Source organism: Rutidosis leptorrhynchoides, chromosome 10, assembly GCF_046630445.1.
Source record: "Rutidosis leptorrhynchoides isolate AG116_Rl617_1_P2 chromosome 10, CSIRO_AGI_Rlap_v1, whole genome shotgun sequence".
NCBI classification, from domain to species: domain Eukaryota; kingdom Viridiplantae; phylum Streptophyta; class Magnoliopsida; order Asterales; family Asteraceae; genus Rutidosis; species Rutidosis leptorrhynchoides.
The window spans coordinates 321194043-321211792 of record NC_092342.1 but is presented as its reverse complement, the minus strand read 5'-3'; the positions used below and the strand labels follow the sequence as shown (position 1 = coordinate 321211792).

General features: G+C 32.4%; 5 protein-coding genes across 11 annotated transcripts; 3 read left to right on the top strand and 2 right to left on the bottom strand.

Moving 5' to 3' along the window:
- Positions 1 to 815: 815 nt before the first annotated feature.
- Positions 816 to 5999, top strand: LOC139872063 (nucleosome assembly protein 1;2-like). The gene is made up of 11 exons (XM_071859868.1): positions 816 to 1029; positions 1132 to 1175; positions 1280 to 1375; positions 2260 to 2352; positions 2809 to 2890; positions 2987 to 3048; positions 3148 to 3332; positions 3423 to 3600; positions 4195 to 4238; positions 4693 to 4903; positions 5660 to 5999. The coding sequence occupies exons 1-11, from the start codon at positions 954 to 956 to the stop codon at positions 5729 to 5731; spliced, it is 1143 nt and encodes a 380-aa protein (XP_071715969.1). The 5' UTR covers positions 816 to 953; the 3' UTR covers positions 5732 to 5999.
- A 1083-nt stretch (positions 6000 to 7082) lies between these two features.
- On the top strand, positions 7083 to 10909 carry LOC139872015 (uncharacterized). 7 transcript variants are annotated; one of them, XM_071859801.1, is made up of 7 exons: positions 7086 to 7192; positions 7803 to 7908; positions 8446 to 8488; positions 9424 to 9565; positions 10100 to 10188; positions 10276 to 10336; positions 10668 to 10909. In XM_071859801.1, exons 4-7 carry the CDS (start codon positions 9521 to 9523, stop codon positions 10791 to 10793), a joined length of 321 nt encoding a protein of 106 aa, XP_071715902.1. In that variant the 5' UTR covers positions 7086 to 7192; positions 7803 to 7908; positions 8446 to 8488; positions 9424 to 9520; the 3' UTR covers positions 10794 to 10909. The 7 variants fall into 7 exon arrangements, with proteins under 7 accessions (XP_071715906.1, XP_071715905.1, XP_071715902.1 ...); XM_071859804.1 differs by lacking the exon at positions 7803 to 7908 and having other exon boundaries at positions 7085 to 7192; XM_071859806.1 differs by lacking the exon at positions 7086 to 7192 and having other exon boundaries at positions 7430 to 7908; positions 10105 to 10188.
- A 219-nt stretch (positions 10910 to 11128) lies between these two features.
- LOC139871991 (nucleosome assembly protein 1;4-like) lies at positions 11129 to 14735 on the top strand. Its single transcript, XM_071859761.1, has 11 exons — positions 11129 to 11283; positions 11400 to 11443; positions 11563 to 11658; positions 12029 to 12121; positions 12517 to 12598; positions 12700 to 12761; positions 12843 to 13027; positions 13115 to 13292; positions 13553 to 13596; positions 13715 to 13922; positions 14332 to 14735. Exons 1-11 carry the CDS (start codon positions 11214 to 11216, stop codon positions 14401 to 14403), a joined length of 1134 nt encoding a protein of 377 aa, XP_071715862.1. The 5' UTR covers positions 11129 to 11213; the 3' UTR covers positions 14404 to 14735.
- Positions 14736 to 15618: 883 nt separating this feature from the next.
- On the bottom strand, positions 15619 to 16263 carry LOC139871282 (F-box/kelch-repeat protein At3g06240-like). The gene has a single exon (XM_071859011.1). It carries the CDS (start codon positions 16261 to 16263, stop codon positions 15619 to 15621), a length of 645 nt encoding a protein of 214 aa, XP_071715112.1.
- A 4-nt stretch (positions 16264 to 16267) lies between these two features.
- Positions 16268 to 16797, bottom strand: LOC139871281 (putative F-box protein At1g47300). Its single transcript, XM_071859010.1, has 2 exons — positions 16444 to 16797; positions 16268 to 16360 (listed from the first exon to the last, which is right to left on the bottom strand). The coding sequence occupies exons 1-2, from the start codon at positions 16795 to 16797 to the stop codon at positions 16268 to 16270; spliced, it is 447 nt and encodes a 148-aa protein (XP_071715111.1).
- Between the last annotated feature and the right edge of the window lie 953 nt (positions 16798 to 17750).

The window sequence follows — 17750 nt, the reverse complement described above, 5'->3', positions numbered from 1 at the left end:
TACGCAATTTTAAACTTTATTTGTCATATGAAATACTTAATACGTGGTGCCTTTAACATGACAGGGAAATCAAACTCTATTTACTTCATGTAAGCTCGTTATTGTTCGAGATAAAAGTTTTTTGAGTTATTAGCAGTAATAGATGGCGTGATTTATTTTGTGAACAAACGTGCACACATGTGAATACCGAATGCTTATGTAAGCATCAAATAATATATAATATAATATAATATTATTATAATAATACTCACAAAAAAAGGAGTTTCCTCATAAAAAGACTCTCTCATCTTCATGAGTTGGTTATAGAAGTCTTTGCCGCAATCCTCCTCGAATAAAGACTGAAGTTTACCTCTTAAAAGACTTGTATTTGTCACCTTGCCGGGTTTGCAAGAAGTCACGAATGATTCAGTGCGGATGTCTCTATCAAAATGGGCCGTCTAATTCGTACATTCTCACTATGATTTAGCCATTGACAACAATAAGATAAAAACAAAAGCAATGGATTTTTTTCATTCAAAATCTTATATTTCTTAAACTTTTTAATTTTTGTCAATCAAATAAAGTTGAAGCTGAAACTTATTGAAAAAAAAAAGTTTAATATTTCTTGAAGTCATACAAACAAGTGTCTCAAGTACAGCTTAAAACTCTATTAAAGTGTATACTAGCGAATGTAACTTTTTCATTATTTCAGTAACGTATATACTTTTGAAATGTTAGTAAATCAAGCTCAGACCTAAATAATCTGTGTAAATCAAGTTTTACAACTGTAAAGCTTAAACAGTACACTATTTATACATAAAAAATACTCGTACTTATATTATTACGTCATAAACTCATAACTCAACCCAAAACCTCTCCCATCTCTTTAACAAGGTTTTACACTTTTTCCAGCTCCTCAATCTCATTTCCAATTTCTAGCTAGGGTTTCATTAGGGTTTGTACTTTCTGTCGCCATGGGCAACAATAAGAAAGAGCAGCAGCTAGACATGTCCGATCTCGGTACTTCCTTACCGGCCACGGCCGCCGCCGGTACGTTCACCTTCCGTCATTAAACCACCGTCGCTAATGTCTGATAAATAAATTTATCTTATAATTTTACTGGCTCAACTATTAACTTTTTTTATATTGTAGCTCTTAGTGCTGAGGATCGTGCTGGTCTCGTGAACGCCCTTAAGGTCTTTATCATTAGTTACATTTGGCTAACATACTATGATGACGATTGATGATGATCGACATTAATTTATAAATTTAATTTTTTATGAATAATTTAATTTAACAGAATAAACTTCAAAACTTAGCTGGAGAACACTCTGATGTACTTGAGAATTTGACTCCAACAGTTAGGAAGAGAGTTGAGGTTTTAAGAGACATTCAGGTAAAGGAGATTAATTGCTTATTATCATTATTTAATTGCTTATTGAATAATTGAACTGCTTTTATGAATGTTATTAATAATGTTAAATCATGTATAGTTATATCCAAATTTATTGTACATGTACGCACCCGTCTATGGCTCATGTAGTTGTACACAGGCTTTTTATAGGCCGTGTTCAATGAGTAAAAGATACGCCTTTTGTATAAGGAAGTTAAACATATATATAAGAATAACCTCAATATTACTAAAAAAATGTTGGGGTCTATTTCTTTTGGCATATATATAAGAATAAGTTAAACAACCTAGTTACATATGAAAAATAGTAACTTACATGTTAAAAAGTTAAAGTGTTAAAAAATTAAGCTTTCTGAATACATCAAACATATACGGAGTACGGAGTAGTTAACATATGAACTTATTAATTTTATACTTACATTTAGAAAAAACATTATATATACATAATATAGACTATAAAATCTGGAAAAGATAATGATAATAAAAAATTTCAATTAACAATTGTCCTTAATTTTTCAAATACATATTGCGGATTTGAGTAAAAACTCATACTAGCAGCAAGAATTGAACGTTTGCCGACTAGTCATATAGCTAATACACCAATGACATGCGCTAACTTAGACTTTGTAACTTATTTTCTATTATCAAATCATATAAAATAAAATAAAATGTAAAATGATATAGAATATATAATACAAAAATTTACAAGCTGGGGGCCCTTGAATATTCGAGGGCCTGTTCGGTCGCACTGGTTGCACACACTAATCACCAGGCCTGTGTACATACTATGCATTATGATTTCAATTTTATGAACTAACACAAATAACTTTGCTTAATGATACTCTTTATGATTTCTGTTTTGTTTGCAGAGCGAACATGATGAGATAGAGGCGAAGTTTTTTGAAGAAAGAGCAGCATTGGAGTTGAAATATCAGAAACTGTACGAGCCATTATACTCAAAGGTGTTGATATATGATTTTTTTTTCTTAACTTGTGTATCTGGTATTTATTTTGTTTAAATTTACTGCTGCATTTGCAGCCTTTGTTGGTTGGGAATTCGGGATCCTTGAGTTGTAAGTGGGATATCAAGAATAAGTTATTTGCAGGTAGCTATATAAGCCAGATGTCCCAGATAATAGCAGATTAAAACTTTGGCCATAAACATAATTTTTATTTTTTATGTCATCACTATAACTGATGCTTGTAACTTCCTTGAATATTGTAACAACATGAATACGGTGTTCTATCTTTTGGGCGAAAACGTGTGCATTTTTTTTTGGTATTAAATAGATTCATACATACATACATAGCTTACAGGAGTTTGTAGTTACTTGACAGGCTAGTTGTGCTTGTTATGATATGTAGGTTATAATATGTTCCATACTGTGTATCATAAATCTTCATGTTCTGAAATACAGAGATATGATATCGTGAATGGTGTTGTTGAAGTTAATGGAGTTAAGGATGAAGCCGCAAATGATATGTCAGATGACAAAGAAGGTAATATGATCCAACCTGGCTTTCTTAATATGCATTCCGATTCTACACATTTTTTTAGTGTTGAAGTTATTTATATATTATAACTATTTTTATCAGCAAAGGGTGTGCCTGATTTTTGGCTAACTGCAATGAAGACCAATGAAATATTAGCCGAGGAGGTACACACTTGCTTCTAAATTGTACATTTTGCTATATGATATGTCATATTTGTGTGTTTGTTTGTGGACTACACTGAATTCAACTTTTGAACTAATCAGATATCGGAACGGGATGAAGATGCTTTAAAATACTTGAAGGATATCAAGTGGATCAGGATTAACGACCCCAAGGGTTTTAAGCTCGAGTTCTTTTTTGATACCAATCCATATTTCAAGAACTCACTTTTGACCAAAGTATACCATATGATTGATGAAGATGACCCTATTCTAGAGAAGGCGATAGGGTAATCTATTGTATACATATATCATTTCACAATATTACTATTATATAGTACTATTTTCTCTTAACCCCATCTTGTGTTGGTACTTTTCAGGACAACCATTGAATGGTTACCAGGGAAATGCTTAACACAGAAGATTTTAAAAAAGAAGCCAAAGAAGGGATCAAAGAATTCTAAACCTATCACAAAGACAGAAGACTGTGAAAGTTTCTTTAATTTCTTTAACCCTCCACAAGTGCCTGAAGATGAGGATGATATTGATGAAGATGAGGTAAGATCTTTATTTAATACTCATTTTTACTGTTGACGAGAGGTTGTAATGTCGACCCGTTTACCTTATGAATTGGTCGTTTCGTATTATACTTCATTTTTATTTTTATAGGTTAAAAGAGAGGATTTTCAAAACTTAAAAACATGAAACCTCCTAAACCATTTTATGTTAAATTTTTTTGAAGCGGTATCAGTGGCGGAACTTGAACTCAAAGACAGGTGGGGCGGATGCGAAAATTTAATAAATTTTTCATTTCCAGCGGGGGTAAACACTAATAAAAACCTTATTTTTTAGTATAAAAAAAAAATTTTAGTGTAAAATTTTTTTATCCGTTAAATCCAAGTGGGGCGGATACCCCCTTTGGGTTCCACTAAGATCCGCCACTGAGCGGTATACTTTTAATTCTTCTCTTTTAATTGTATCCAACACACTATTTGTTTATAAAATTAGGGCAAAAAGGCGTTCTAAGTCATCTTGACTCTATCTGTTATCACCACATAGGGAAAATGACCTGCTTTGACTCTTTACCCAACCGGCCTATTTTTGATTGATGCATGTACGCTAAATGTTACCGCTATATACCTCTATTTTCAGGCTGAAGAACTTCAGAATCAAATGGAGCAAGACTATGATATTGGGTGAGTGATACCACACTATTTATATTTTATATATTTATTCCAATTCGAATAATATAATAATGAAACCTAGAAACTAAGGTGCTGTTTGTTTTTTAAGATGTTTTGTCTGAAGATCTGCGGATCATGCGGATCATGTCTGTAAAAAAGATGTGCTCTGAAGGTCTTTATGTTGAATACTGAAGACTGTTTGTTTTTATGTCTGCAAAATAACTTAATTCTGTCTGCAACACTTAGAAGCACATTTCTATGTCTGCGAGATTGCAGACAGAATAAGACATTATTTTATCTTATGTCTTCAGAAAAACAAACAGTCTGCAGTAAAAACGTCTGCGAGCGCACAGACATAAGACATAACAAGGTCTACAGACTGAAAAACAAACGACACCTAACTCTATGGCACCAAACGTCTGAATCTGAAACCTCACATGATACTAACATTTTTCCTGCTATGTAGTTCAACTATTCGAGACAAAATTATCCCCCATGCAGTTTCATGGTTCACGGGGGAGGCTGCACAGGAGGATGAGTTTGATGGCATAGATGAAGACGACGAAGATGATGTTGATGATGACGAAGACGATGATGAAGAACTTGATGATGACGAAGAAGATGATGACGAGGATGATGAAGATGAAGAGGAAAGCAAGAGCAATAGGAAACCTAAGGTAAAGTTCTTCCATTTTTGCTTTTTGTGCCAACATGTTGGTTTACGACTTCACATCTTATATGATAGAACTATTGCTTTCTTATTTATATCTTATATCTTATTATTTTTGCATGTAATGTTCCAGCCATTTGTGGAGAAGGTAAGAGTATAAAGTATTCTATGGTCACTGTTGTAAAAGTCGGCCGAGCTGTCCGGCGCCTGTTTCGAGTCGCCTAAAAACGCTTTAAAAGTCTGTTAACGCAAAAAAGTTGGGTCAAAGTTGGTCTGAGTCGGTCGAAGTCAAGTAAAAAATGGTCGAAGTCAAGTAAAAAATTTTAAATTTTTTAAAATTAAGTTTTGTGCCATAAATCTTTGAAATAGTTTTGTTTTATGTTTGATAATATATATGTTTAATTTAAATTTATTTATTACATAGTACTAAAAGTCAACATTGTTCAACCCTGGATTCGTCCCCGTTTTGACCAACTCATCGCCGACTCGCGACTATAATAACCTTGGTTATGATCTCATTTGTTATCATTATTTTTTAGAGGTAGAAGGGAAAATTGTTACTTTTAGTTATTGTCTATTCCTCCGTCCGTTGTTTTGAATATGTTTCCCAAGAATTTTTAAATCAGTTTCTATTTTATATTTTCGTATCAAGTGTTTTACGAGTTTCTAAGGATATAAATGCATTTTAGGCTACCTCTACTATAGTTGAATTTATTTCAAGGAGGTAAATTATTTTATAAGTTTGTTGCTGTGTAAACTACAGTTTGGAAGCATTCCAGTAACTGGTGCCGTTGGAGAACAGGGTGAAAGACCTCCCGAATGCAAGCAACAATAACTTTGAAGGCTCTGCAAAAGACATGTTTGAAAGGTGTTTGGTTTCAGAATTTTGGCCCATTGTCTGAGTTCTTCATCTTTGGTGTACGGGAGTTTCCTTTTAATTGTTAAATTGTCTAGTTTGAATGTTAAGTTATAATCTTTATATTTCGAAAAGAACAATCTAAATATGTTCTGTTTGTGTCATCTTGCTTGTTATATGTTTCAGAAATTGGTGTACCATTTTTGTTATAATTGGATGCCTTGCTTGTTATATGTTTCAGAAATTGCTGTACCATTTTTGTTATAATTGTATGTTTCCCATTTTTGTTACAACGGGATGTTTTTCAATTTTGTTTTAATTGGATTGGGTGTCTTGCTTGCCATTTGTGATATCGGTTCACAGTTGATTGCAGAATGTTATTGTCTCATAATAGTGATTGCAGCTCTGCTCCGGTTAATATACTCCAGGTAATATCATAAAAAGTGGATGTAAATGTAATCATTTCTTAATTAACTTATTATACAATAACATGAGTAGCTTTTTCATAGACATAATTACACCGAGTGTTCTTGTGGTATGTCAAAAAGTACTAAGTGGAGTTTAAAAGTATTTTTTGGTACTATACATGATTCACGTGGAATCCAATTCACTTATGGACGTTAATTTCTTCCGCTAACTATTAGATCCCATTATATTGAACGTTTGAGGTTGAAATTGACGATTTAAGTTTAATTTGGTTCAGTAGCACGTTAATTTCTTTTTTAGTGTAATTTTTTTTTTTTAAATCCAGCTGGAGTGGGTGCCCCGCCTAGTCTACACTATCCTCCACCCCTGAAGACGGGACTTGAACCTTGAATCCTTTCGTTGAATGACTTATCGAATTTTGTTAGGCTATAAGCCTTTTGCTTGTAAGGAACTTATTTAGATATGGAGTACTTCTTTGCAACATTTTTTTTTTTTTTCACAGCTACAAAAACACACAATTTAAACATATCTGGAGTTTTATCTAGTATTTGATTGATTTGATATTATTATTATTATTTTTTCAAAAAGAAAATACTAAAAAAGAAAATTAGTATCAAATCAAATATTAAATTTAAATCCCTTCCCTCTTCTTATTAAAAGAAAAGCTAAAATAAGTAGTATTGTTTTCAATAAGGAAATCTTGACCATTCATTTAATCAAATAAATTAATTGCAACCCTTGGATCAAAATATCAAATAAATATTACCTAATACAAATTTCATTTTAATTACACATTACCGCACTACCCCTATTTAATTAGCCAATTATTTTGGGAAACAAATTTTTCTGAAAAACTTCAAACCCTTTTACAGGAAATAATTATGGGCATATGAGGAATCAAACATCGATATTTTATTACTAGGTGATGAGGTATTCAAACGATTCAACCGGGAAAAAAAATTAGCAACTCTACGACGGTTTATCATTGATTGATCGAAAATTTGATTTAATCAGGTAAGAATTGCCCCTAAAGATTGTTTGCTAAATCATCTCTCCGCGAATCTTACACACAACGACGATAGGAAAACATTCTTAATAACTCCGTCGATTGTATGTATTATATAAAATTCCTGATATGTTTTCTAATTTTTTATTTATATCCCTTGGCAGCAACTTTGTTTTAATGTATGAGTTATTATTATATGGTAAATGGTAAATGGTGCTTTATTTAAATCATATGGTAAGGTAATGGTAATAGATAAATTATAGATATACCAGTTTCTCATAACTATAATCAAATCTGGTTGTATAGTTGTGATTTAATTTTGGTTATATCAAACCTGCACACATTCGGATTTAAGCCAAAGTAGGTGGTAGTGGTAGTTTTGTTGGGCGTGTTTTTTTTTTTTTTTCCTTTCATGGATATGCTAACACACTGTTTTGGTTCATTTGATGGACTACTAATAAGATTAGACTTATTACATTGAATTGTCTTTGACAACCTTGTCTAAAACCCTCTTGAATAATTTATATTTGTAACCGTCTACCTCATATGTTTTTCCTTTTTTAAAAGGTTTTAATAGCTCATTTATGAATGCTTGGTTTGATTAATTATTAATTATAGGAATTATTTGACACTTCTGGATCATATTGAGGTTAATGGAGATCGATTAAAGTGTTTAGGTTATTATGATGGTATAGTCACAGGTCATCATACTACATGTTCTAAGGTACATCATTCACTCATAATACGTTCTAACTAAGTGATTCACTCCTATAGCTACATTCTTAACTGTGACTGTAGCTGCTTTTTGGGCAGTAATTCTGCCCGTTTATTATTAAAGATCAGTTCCAAATCCATCGGAAATAGTGAGGTTTTTCAGTATTTTAGGAGGGAATGAGGGAGCACTCATTTTATAATTATCCTATAGAAATTTACATATACCCAACATTCTAGATGTCTTCCTATTTTGGGATGCTTTCAAACCCGTTTGGCCTATCTATTTAAGTTGTTTATGTAATCAGCACAAGTTGACCCATTCATATTTTAATAGGTTAAAATCGACATGTTTGTCATTATGTAAACCCTTCTTATTTTATTGACCTTCATCAGTCAAAACTTTATGTATATTATTATGTCTGAATTTATTGCCTTTGTTCTTAGGTATACATTGTTTTGGGTATTTTTGCTAATAGAAGTCCTAACACCATTCATTACTCTCATAAAATTAAATTTCTTTTACTCGATGTCGAAACCGTTTGTGCAGATGAAGAGTTTTACAATTGTTTTAAGGATTCAAGAAAGAATTGGTAAGTTCTATTGATTGTAAGGATTCAAGAAAGAATTCGTAATTTCTATTGATTGTAAGTTATATTAAATTCGTTTTCTTAAGTTGATATTTGTAGGTTAAGAATCAGAATGGTAATGGTGCATTCTCGAGAGTTTTTTTAATGGAAAGGAAATAGACGGATTAAAAAATAATAGTGATTCTCGAGTTTTAATTAGAAAGGATAGTACAATAATATTTTGTTAACAACACTCTCCGCCCATATTTGAACGGATTGGAAGGATAGGAAAACACTATCATCCCCTTTCTTTTCCATCGCCCAATAAATTTCTCTGCTATCATCATTACACCATTTCAATTTAGAATGACACCTTCATCTTCTTCTTATTTTAACAACTTTTAAAATCATTCATGGTGATTCATCAATCTATTTACTCTTAGGGTGTATATACCCTTTCTTTTTCTAAGTATATACAAATTCAGTTGACTTTTCTTATGGCTATGAATGAATTGTATTTGTAGCAATGGTTTTAGATGTCCGATATAACTTTACTTCCTATTTTTTGGCATGTAAGGTTTAGTTATATTTCTGAACTTATTTTAAAATATTTTATGGTGTACCATATCAGAATATCATACAATACTTAATTCAGAACGGATAATAGTGTTTATGTACCCTTATTCACACTTCTGGATCTTGCCAAAAGAGTTATATTGCATTATCTTTAGAGCAAATGGATTCATAGGTGATTTTCAATTTAATGTGATACGGGTATGCATTTGTTAGGGTTCAATTTATCAAGCCCCATGTTGCTGCAGCTTGCTTAACTGCCATTATATCTCTCATTTTTAGCTCATTAATTTGAACTTTACATTTTCCAGAATTATCATTACTTCTTCATTTCTTGATTATTTTGATGAAGTTTAATTTCGAGTTTGTTTCTAAATTGTTAACAGGAGAGAGATTTGCATACAAAGAGGACTGGATATACTGAATTCACGGATAAGACGTCAGAAACAGTTAAACCGATTGCTTCGGAAGTTGCTAAGAAAAATGATGATGATATGGTTGATGCTGCTACTGCTGTTGAACCTGAGGGTATATTATTAGTTATATAACTTTTGATAATTACATGATTGTATGTAATTTGTAATTGCGTGTTTGTCTATGATCTTGATCTTTATACTATCTTACGTCATTGTTGGTGATCAATGTCTTGACTCTTTTCGTGTGTGTCGAATCAGTTTGTAATCTGATACATCTAATTCACAGATAGATATGTTTGTGTACTGTTTTGTGTCATTTGATAACCTGCAAGTATAACATTCTTTTGCAACATTGTATATAAATTCAACATTTTTGTTTAAAAGTTGTTATTTTTAATGTCTGCTTATCAAATCGTACACAAATCCATACTTTGATAATGTGGATGTAAGATGACTGATAGAGCACACATGGAAACATACTTTAGTATTTGATGAAAAACCCCTTTTGTTCATAGTGACGTTGGTTGTATTCGATGAAGTGATGAACACATATATGGAAGTATATTAGTTTAATCTTATTTTTTTACATGTTCAGCATTTGTGAATATGCCATCTGACTTGTGGTTTTTCATGTGTATTTTTTTAGAAAAGGTTGATCCTGAAGTTGATTCAAAGCTACTTGAGAAGCTTTGAGTCAATGGGGTTTTCCAAGGAAAGGGCAACCCAAGAACTCAAGTATAATATTTTCTTTTGCGTTAATTAATAATCGAAGGACAACACTGATTTTACTGATTTATTTTTGTTATTTATATTTTATACTAGGGAACGAGCTCGCAAAAAGAAAGAAGAGGAAGAAAAGATAATGGAAAGAGCAAGGGAGAAGGTAATCAATATTTAATTTAAAATATATTTGCTGAATTTGTTGTTTTCATGTCAAATTTTACTTATGGTTCTTATATTGATTTTCTATATGTATTCTTCATATTATCTTCCAGTTTGATCGTATGGATGGTTTCAGTATATAAGTCTCATATATTCTATTCGGCTCCACTTGGTTATTCACCAACATAAATGTCGTTTATAACATATGCTATGATGCGTATTTATTCTGTGCATTTTGTTTGATCGATTCAATTAGAATTAAGCAATCCCCTAGAGTTTGCTGGCTGAGTGTCTCATGTATGTCATCTGGTTGTATGTGTATACTTTTACAGGCAGATGAATTACGCATTGATATCTTGAAGAAAATGTTGGATTTACTAAAGATAAGACAAAGATCTTTGGCATTGCTTACACTTCACAACTACCAAAAGCGATTAAGTTCCTTTAATCACCAATGAGATTCTATACTTGTATAAATAATTTTTATTTCTCTTCAGAATTTTTATTTATATTATCGTTATGTATATGTAAACTCAACAACCTTTTGTTTTTATGTGAACATCCTTTCACGTTATTTCATGTACACCATTTGAATCTACACACACTTTTTATTTATTGAGATAATTTATTAATCATTTTTTAAATAAAACCCGCGAATTCGCAGGTCTTTGACTAGTATTGTATAATTGTAATTATAATAATAATTATAATTATTAATTATTAATTTATATAATTTATATGCGGAGTATATAAACATAAATAAAGACGTCCAAAAACAAAACCTCACCTCCCATCTCTTTAAGGTGGTTTTATACCTTTTCCACCTCTTCAATCTCACTTCCAATTTCTAGGGTTTCTATTGCGCACTCTGTTTTGCCATGGCCAACAACAAGAAAGACCAGCTAGACATGTCTGATCTCGGCGCTTCCTTACCCGCCGCCGCTGCCGGTACGTTCACCTTTCGTCGCTAAACCACCGTCGGTTACTTTTCAACAAAATTACTTTTTACTTTACAATAATAAATTAATTTGACTAAACTCTGTTATATTTCGTTTATTTTGTAGCTCTTAGCGCTGAGGATCGTGCTGGCCTCGTAAACGCCCTTAAGGTTTTTATCGCAAGTTAAAATTACACACTGTTGTTTATTACGATTATATTACTATATTATTATTATATTATTATCAATTGGTATTAAATTAGTAATTTTGTTATGAATAATTTAAACAGAATAAACTACAAAACTTAGCTGGAGAACACACTGATGTGCTTGAGAATTTGACTCCTACAGTTAGGAAAAGAGTTGAGGTTCTAAGAGACATCCAGGTAATTTATGTATTAATTTCTTTTACCTTTTCATAATTATTATATTATTAATTAATTATTATCATTAAGTGCAGATGTTAATTTACTGTTGCTTACAACTTAGGTTTAATATGCATCTTTTATATCACATTGATGAACTAACTGAAAAAGTGCTGTTTATTAATGTATTATTATATGCATAAGCATGCGTTTCTAGCTATCAGTTGCGTCATGGGGAATTTGATCATACATTATTGAAGGATGTGTGTTTACTTTATAATGTTTGTAACATGTGTTACAGTGTATCAGCATAAAGATCGAATCTTGTCGTTCTTTTGTATTATATGCCCTTTTGCTTAATGCAAACAATTTCTGATTTTTTATTATTCAGAGTGAACATGATGAGATAGAGGCTAAGTTTTTTGAAGAAAGATTAGCACTGGAATTGAAATACCAGAAACTATACGAGCCACTGTATTCGAAGGTGCGGATATATCTATTTCTCCAACTTGCGTATCTGGTCATCATGAAATGAAATTTTATTTTATAACTATGTTTACGTTTCCTGCTGGTTTTGCAGCCTTTATTGGTCAGGACTTATGAATTAGTAGATGGAGTAGTTAGCAATTTAGATAGTGCACGTATCTGTACATACTTAAGATTCATGACAAAAAAAATTCTGGCCTTAAAAAATAAATAAAAATGAATAGTGCAATTAAATGTAAGTAATTGACACTTGAATGAACTTTTCATATATGCATTGAACATTTAGGAAACAAATGTATTTTATAGATTGAACTTATTAATACAACTTTTTTATTTGTTGTTGGTTGCATACTCGACGTGTGTGTTCTAAATGATTGTCATTTGAAATTGCAGAGATATGATATAGTGAATGGCGTTGTTGAAGTTGAAGCATTAAAGGATGAAGCTGCAACAGACCAAGCAGGTGACAAAGAAGGTAGCATACATCATATATTTCCTGACCCGATTTGTAAAAATGCATTCATAATCTCACTTCTTTTTCTCTTATTAAATACACGCGTTGCTATAATTTTTCAGAAAAGGGTGTGCCTGATTTTTGGCTAACTGCAATGAAGACCAATGAAATATTGGCTGAGGAGGTAAGAACCTGTTACTAGACTGTAATTTTTGTTAAGTTGTATATAATTTTACATATTTGTGGCTTTGGTATAATTTTTCAGATATCGGAACGCGATGAAGATGCTTTAAAATATCTGAAGGATATCAAGTGGTGTAGGATTAATGACCCCAAGGGCTTTAAGCTAGAGTTCTTTTTTAATACCAATCCATATTTCAAGAACTCAGTTCTGACCAAAGTTTATCACATGATTGATGATGATGAGCCTATTTTAGAGAAGGCAATTGGGTAATGAATTGTATTCATACTCGGTTACAAAATTTACTATTTCACATACTTTCTATTTTAACCTCTTGTTGTGTTGGTATTTTGCAGGACAAGCATAGATTGGTTACCAGGGAAATGTTTGACACAAAAGATTCTTAAAAAGAAGCCGAAGAAGGGGTCAAAGAACGCTAAACCCATCACAAAGATGGAAAAATGTGAAAGCTTTTTTAATTTCTTTAGCCCTCCACAAGTGCCTGAAGATGAGGATGATATCGATGAAGAGTTGGTAAGATATGTTTTTTTTAATGCTCATAATGAGACTGTTATTAGGAGGTTGTAATTTCAACCTATTTACTTATATAGTTATAATAACAATATGCTTTGTTCTCTAGGTTAAAGGTTAATAATTTATGCTGCATTTTAATGGGTTGGTCATATTTGACCCACCTATACTAAAAAAAAATACTTTTTTGACTCGTTACCCAATTGGACCATTTTTGATTTTTTTAAAGCTAGATGTAACCATTATGAACCTATTATATTCAGGCTGAAGAACTTCAAAATCAAATGGAGCAAGATTATGACATTGGGTGAGTGATATAATATTATTTTAAAGAACTTTAAAATCTTGAAGCTGGTTTTGTGGATCCATCCATCCATCTGTATGATTCTTCAACACCTGCTATGTTCATTTGACATGTTATGTAGTTCAACTATTCGGGACAAAATTATTCCACATGCGGTTTCATGGTTTACCGGTGAGGCTGTTCAGGATGATGAGTTTGGTATACACGAAGATGATGACGATGTAGATGATGATGAAGAACTTGATGAGGATGAAGACGAAGAGGATGATGAAGATGAAGATGAGGATGATGAAGATGAAGAAGACAGCAAGAGGAAACCGCAGGGGAAGGTTTGTTCCTATTTCTTTCCAACATGATATGGTTTCTCTTTCTTTTTTTCATACTGTTTACAATGGGGCAGTCAAAATGGGTGGGGATTGGTAACTGTTCTTACCTGGCTTGTGGTAGAACGAGTATTTTTAAGCTTGAATTGGGTCAACCTGTCATAATAATTGTCAATCTTTTTGGAAGTTATAAATAGTTAGCAAAACATATTATCAGTTTTGAATAGTATGTTTTGAATATAGCTATTTGGGAATTTAACCCGTTCGACCTATTCACTTTTTAGCTTAGATATCTTTGATCAAACGCAAGTCAACCTTTTTATACCTTATTTTTAACATAATGTTCTAATCTGCCACCTCTATTAATTTCATAAAGATAGATATATTTACTAATTTGTCGCTGTGTGAACTGCAGAAGGGCAGTGATCCGCAAACTGGTGCTACTGGAGAACAGGGTGAGAAACCTCCAGAATGCAAACAACAATAACTCTGAATTCTGAATTTGAGGGTTTGAAACTGTTGGTTTCAGAATTTTGGCTTAGTTTCTTTGGGATATAATACTTTATCTATGTCTATGGGTGTCCTATTTATTTGTTTAAATTTTAAATTTGTATGTTAGGTTGAAATCTTGATTTATTTAAACTTGGATTTAATTGTGTACGTTTTGTTTCATCTTGCCGGCCATGTGGGCATGTTTCAGAAAATTACGCAATCATGATAGAAACTTATACTATTGAATCTTGAATTTTTCATCTCATAAATACCGTGTTATGAATCTTTTTTTTTACCTTGATAGTAAACGAAGGTTCATTTGCCTAACTATATTCCTGATAATTCATATACGGTAATTATTATTGTAGTGGCTTATTATCCCAACGTAAAACAGTACAATTTACTACTATGAAACATATTATGATTCTAACATTACCACAATAAATTTTATATAAGTGGAGAGTCATTAAGGATGTATGGTAAAGTGATTATTAATGTTTTAAATTTAAAAAATGTACGCTTTTGATAAGTAGTTCAACTTGCTCTAATGAAAAACTTTAAAGCTCTAAAATTCATGAAAAAACAATAAGATAGTTCCGTTTAGTTGAAAAGTTCATCCGTGCAATGCAGGTAATTTGTGATTGTTTATGAATGTACATTATCTACATATCACAATCTTGCAAATAATATGAACTGTTTTAGCCCTGTTGGTAGCTGGTTACTCTTGCACGAGCAAGACATGAGCTATGTACTAACTCGATTGTATTATGACGTGCAACGAGTGCAAAAACTTCTTTATAGTCCACATCAAACTACTGCATATAACCTTAAAAACTTCATGAAATCTTTACAGGGTCGGACTGTATAAAGCAAAGTAAGTAACGAGATCTTGATCTTTCTATTCAAAGACAAGAACTTCATAATAAGTCATCCATCCCTGTCAAGTTTTAGGACGTTTTGATTGTATTTGATAGATCGTTGACTTCACTCAATAGCAACACATAAATAGGATTTTAAATATCCTAGCATCACTATTTTCATGCAACAACTATAGGCTGAAAGCCTGAAATTGGCATATTGACATCAGTAAACACCACCAAACATAGTAATAATATTATGCATACAAACAAGTTTTAGGGTAAACATCTAGTTCCTTTATGCATCTCAGACATAGGATGATCAATTAAACCACTAAAAACATATTCAAATTCTACGTTTCATCCACAATTGATAAGAGGAATTGTAAAACGCAAACTAAGCCTACTGTTATGCATATACCATAACTTATATATGCAAATTTCTTGCTGGTCCCACTTGATTTCAGTGAAATAAGGCTTTCAACACACATAGCACTAACATTAAAGCCCCTGAGATTCCGAGAAGCATACATATGTTTGCATAACTTTCCTTCTTCAGTGTCATACATAGACATTTGATTGACGCTTACCAACAGAACCTTTTCATTGTAACTAAAAATCCTCGGTTGAATCAGAGATATACGAGTTCCATCTAGTCCATGTAGTATAATCTTAGTCCAAGATTCTTTTACCCCATATTCCTTCATCAACCAAATTTCACCATCCGGAAAAATAGCAAGCTTCCCATTAAAAGTAACAACTTCACAATAATATTTAAACAGTATACCACAATCATTAGGTGACGGAACTTCACTAAATTTCATATTGGCTAAACAAAAGGCAACGGTAACCGGTAGATTATTATAATCCTTAGTAACCCAATGTAGAAAACCGTTGACAAAACCATCTGGTTTATTCGTCCACAGATGACGCTTATAAGGATAATCAGTGACCCACGTCCAAGTATTAGTTCTAAGACTATAAACAGCAACAAACATATTGTCATGAGTCATGACCAAACACATAATTAAGAGGAAAACAAGATACTGTAACAATCTTGTAATCATCAGCCACGGCATCATAAACAAATCCAATCTTATATTCGATAAGTAGATCCCCTGAACCAAATTCACATTTTGGCAGTTCCACATATTCTCTAGTTGTAGGGTTTAAAATACCAGCATATGAGGCACATGACCATGGTGATTAGACATCAAAACAAGGCCATTGCAAGAACCATAGAAAACAGGTTTGGTATAAGGCAACTTTAAGCGGAACTCTACTGGTACGGCCTCTTTTTCTTCGAATTGACTAAACGGAATATGATAAGGTATATTATAACCAACACGTGAAAGAAAAAAATGACATTGGTTAAGTGTAGTTTCATGGATTTTGATGAATTCTAGTGATGAAAGTAGAGATGACCATTCTTTTGAAACACACCTGAAACGACCAACAGATTTGGACGGAAGGCGATATAGGATTTCAGTTATTAAATCAGATGGAATACAAATAATGCCTTCAGACGACATTTTTAGGGCTTCATTAACTAAGTTCAGACTGCAGGAAAAAAGCATAGGAATATGAGCACGAATTAAATATTAATATCATGTATCAACATCAAATCCACAGCAAACTAATAGAGAATCTTAGTATGCACATCTCTAATTGAACCTAAAAATTGAAAACCCTAGATTTAGCAAAATCAAACCGTACTCTAAATATAACAAGTAGCGTCTTTCTCACCTTCAGAACTTGTGACTTCCGACGACATAGTTGAGTCACAACGAGGCAGAGAAGGTAGAGATAAATGGCAGGTAATAGGTTAAATGTGATTATAGTTTCAACGAAGAACACTCTATAAAAGGAGCATTTTTATCTTTTTTTCTTGCTCTTCTTTCATTTCCTTTTACTCCGTAATTTTTAAATCTTCAAATTTTAACTATAGATAAATAATAGATAATAAAGTCTCGATGGTGTAGAGATAGCTGGCCCTGGCCGATTAGTGATGTAAAAAAAACCCTTACTCGAAGACATACGTGAAATCCGATATTTTTGATCCGGTTAAATAGGTCTAGGGTGGGGTATGAGATGGTTTTTAATTTTTTGCATCGGATGATTTTAAACACAAACTCGATTATCAAGTCCGTATACATGAACAAGACATGAATTCATATACTCGATAACCCGGCCCGTAAATCTGATTACTAGGCCAGTATGTCGGATCACCTGACCTGTGTACCCAACAAAATACCAAAATACTCGTGGGAAAACTCATTTGCCCGATAGTTCGTAACTCGTAAATACATGGGGACCCGAATACCCATGGGGAGACTCGTTTACTTGCTAGATATTAACTAAATGGTGATCCGATGAGTGCGGTTCCATGTTTGGGACAATTTTTTAAATCAGGTTTGAGGCTGAGATTACTTAAACCCGGTCCAAACCCGGAACGATGTCATCTCTAGCCTTGATCTTTCAAATA

What these genes read in the sequence shown, in the direction of transcription:
- LOC139872015 (XM_071859805.1), top strand. Translation starts at nt 9,521, where the DNA reads ATGATGATGATATGGTTGATGCTGCTACTGCTGTTGAACCTGAGG. An exon ending in AGGGCAACCCAAGAACTCAA is followed by an intron (nt 10,189 to 10,275) that starts GTATAATATTTT and finishes ATTTTATACTAG; the next exon opens with GGAACGAGCTCGCAAAAAGA. An exon ending in TGGAAAGAGCAAGGGAGAAG is followed by an intron (nt 10,337 to 10,667) that starts GTAATCAATATT and finishes ATACTTTTACAG; the next exon opens with GCAGATGAATTACGCATTGA.
- LOC139871281 (XM_071859010.1), bottom strand. Translation starts at nt 16,797, where the DNA reads ATGTCGTCTGAAGGCATTATTTGTATTCCATCTGATTTAATAACTGAA. An exon ending in GTCATGTGCCTCATATGCTG is followed by an intron (nt 16,361 to 16,443) that starts GTATTTTAAACC and finishes ATCGAATATAAG; the next exon opens with ATTGGATTTGTTTATGATGC.
- LOC139872063 (XM_071859868.1), top strand. Translation starts at nt 954, where the DNA reads ATGGGCAACAATAAGAAAGAGCAGCAGCTAGACATGTCCGATCTCGGT. An exon ending in ACCGGCCACGGCCGCCGCCG is followed by an intron (nt 1,030 to 1,131) that starts GTACGTTCACCT and finishes TTTATATTGTAG; the next exon opens with CTCTTAGTGCTGAGGATCGT. An exon ending in ATTCTAGAGAAGGCGATAGG is followed by an intron (nt 3,333 to 3,422) that starts GTAATCTATTGT and finishes GGTACTTTTCAG; the next exon opens with GACAACCATTGAATGGTTAC.
- LOC139871282 (XM_071859011.1), bottom strand. Translation starts at nt 16,263, where the DNA reads ATGTTTGTTGCTGTTTATAGTCTTAGAACTAATACTTGGACGTGGGTC.
- LOC139871991 (XM_071859761.1), top strand. Translation starts at nt 11,214, where the DNA reads ATGGCCAACAACAAGAAAGACCAGCTAGACATGTCTGATCTCGGCGCT. An exon ending in CTTACCCGCCGCCGCTGCCG is followed by an intron (nt 11,284 to 11,399) that starts GTACGTTCACCT and finishes TTTATTTTGTAG; the next exon opens with CTCTTAGCGCTGAGGATCGT. An exon ending in AGGTTCTAAGAGACATCCAG is followed by an intron (nt 11,659 to 12,028) that starts GTAATTTATGTA and finishes TTTATTATTCAG; the next exon opens with AGTGAACATGATGAGATAGA.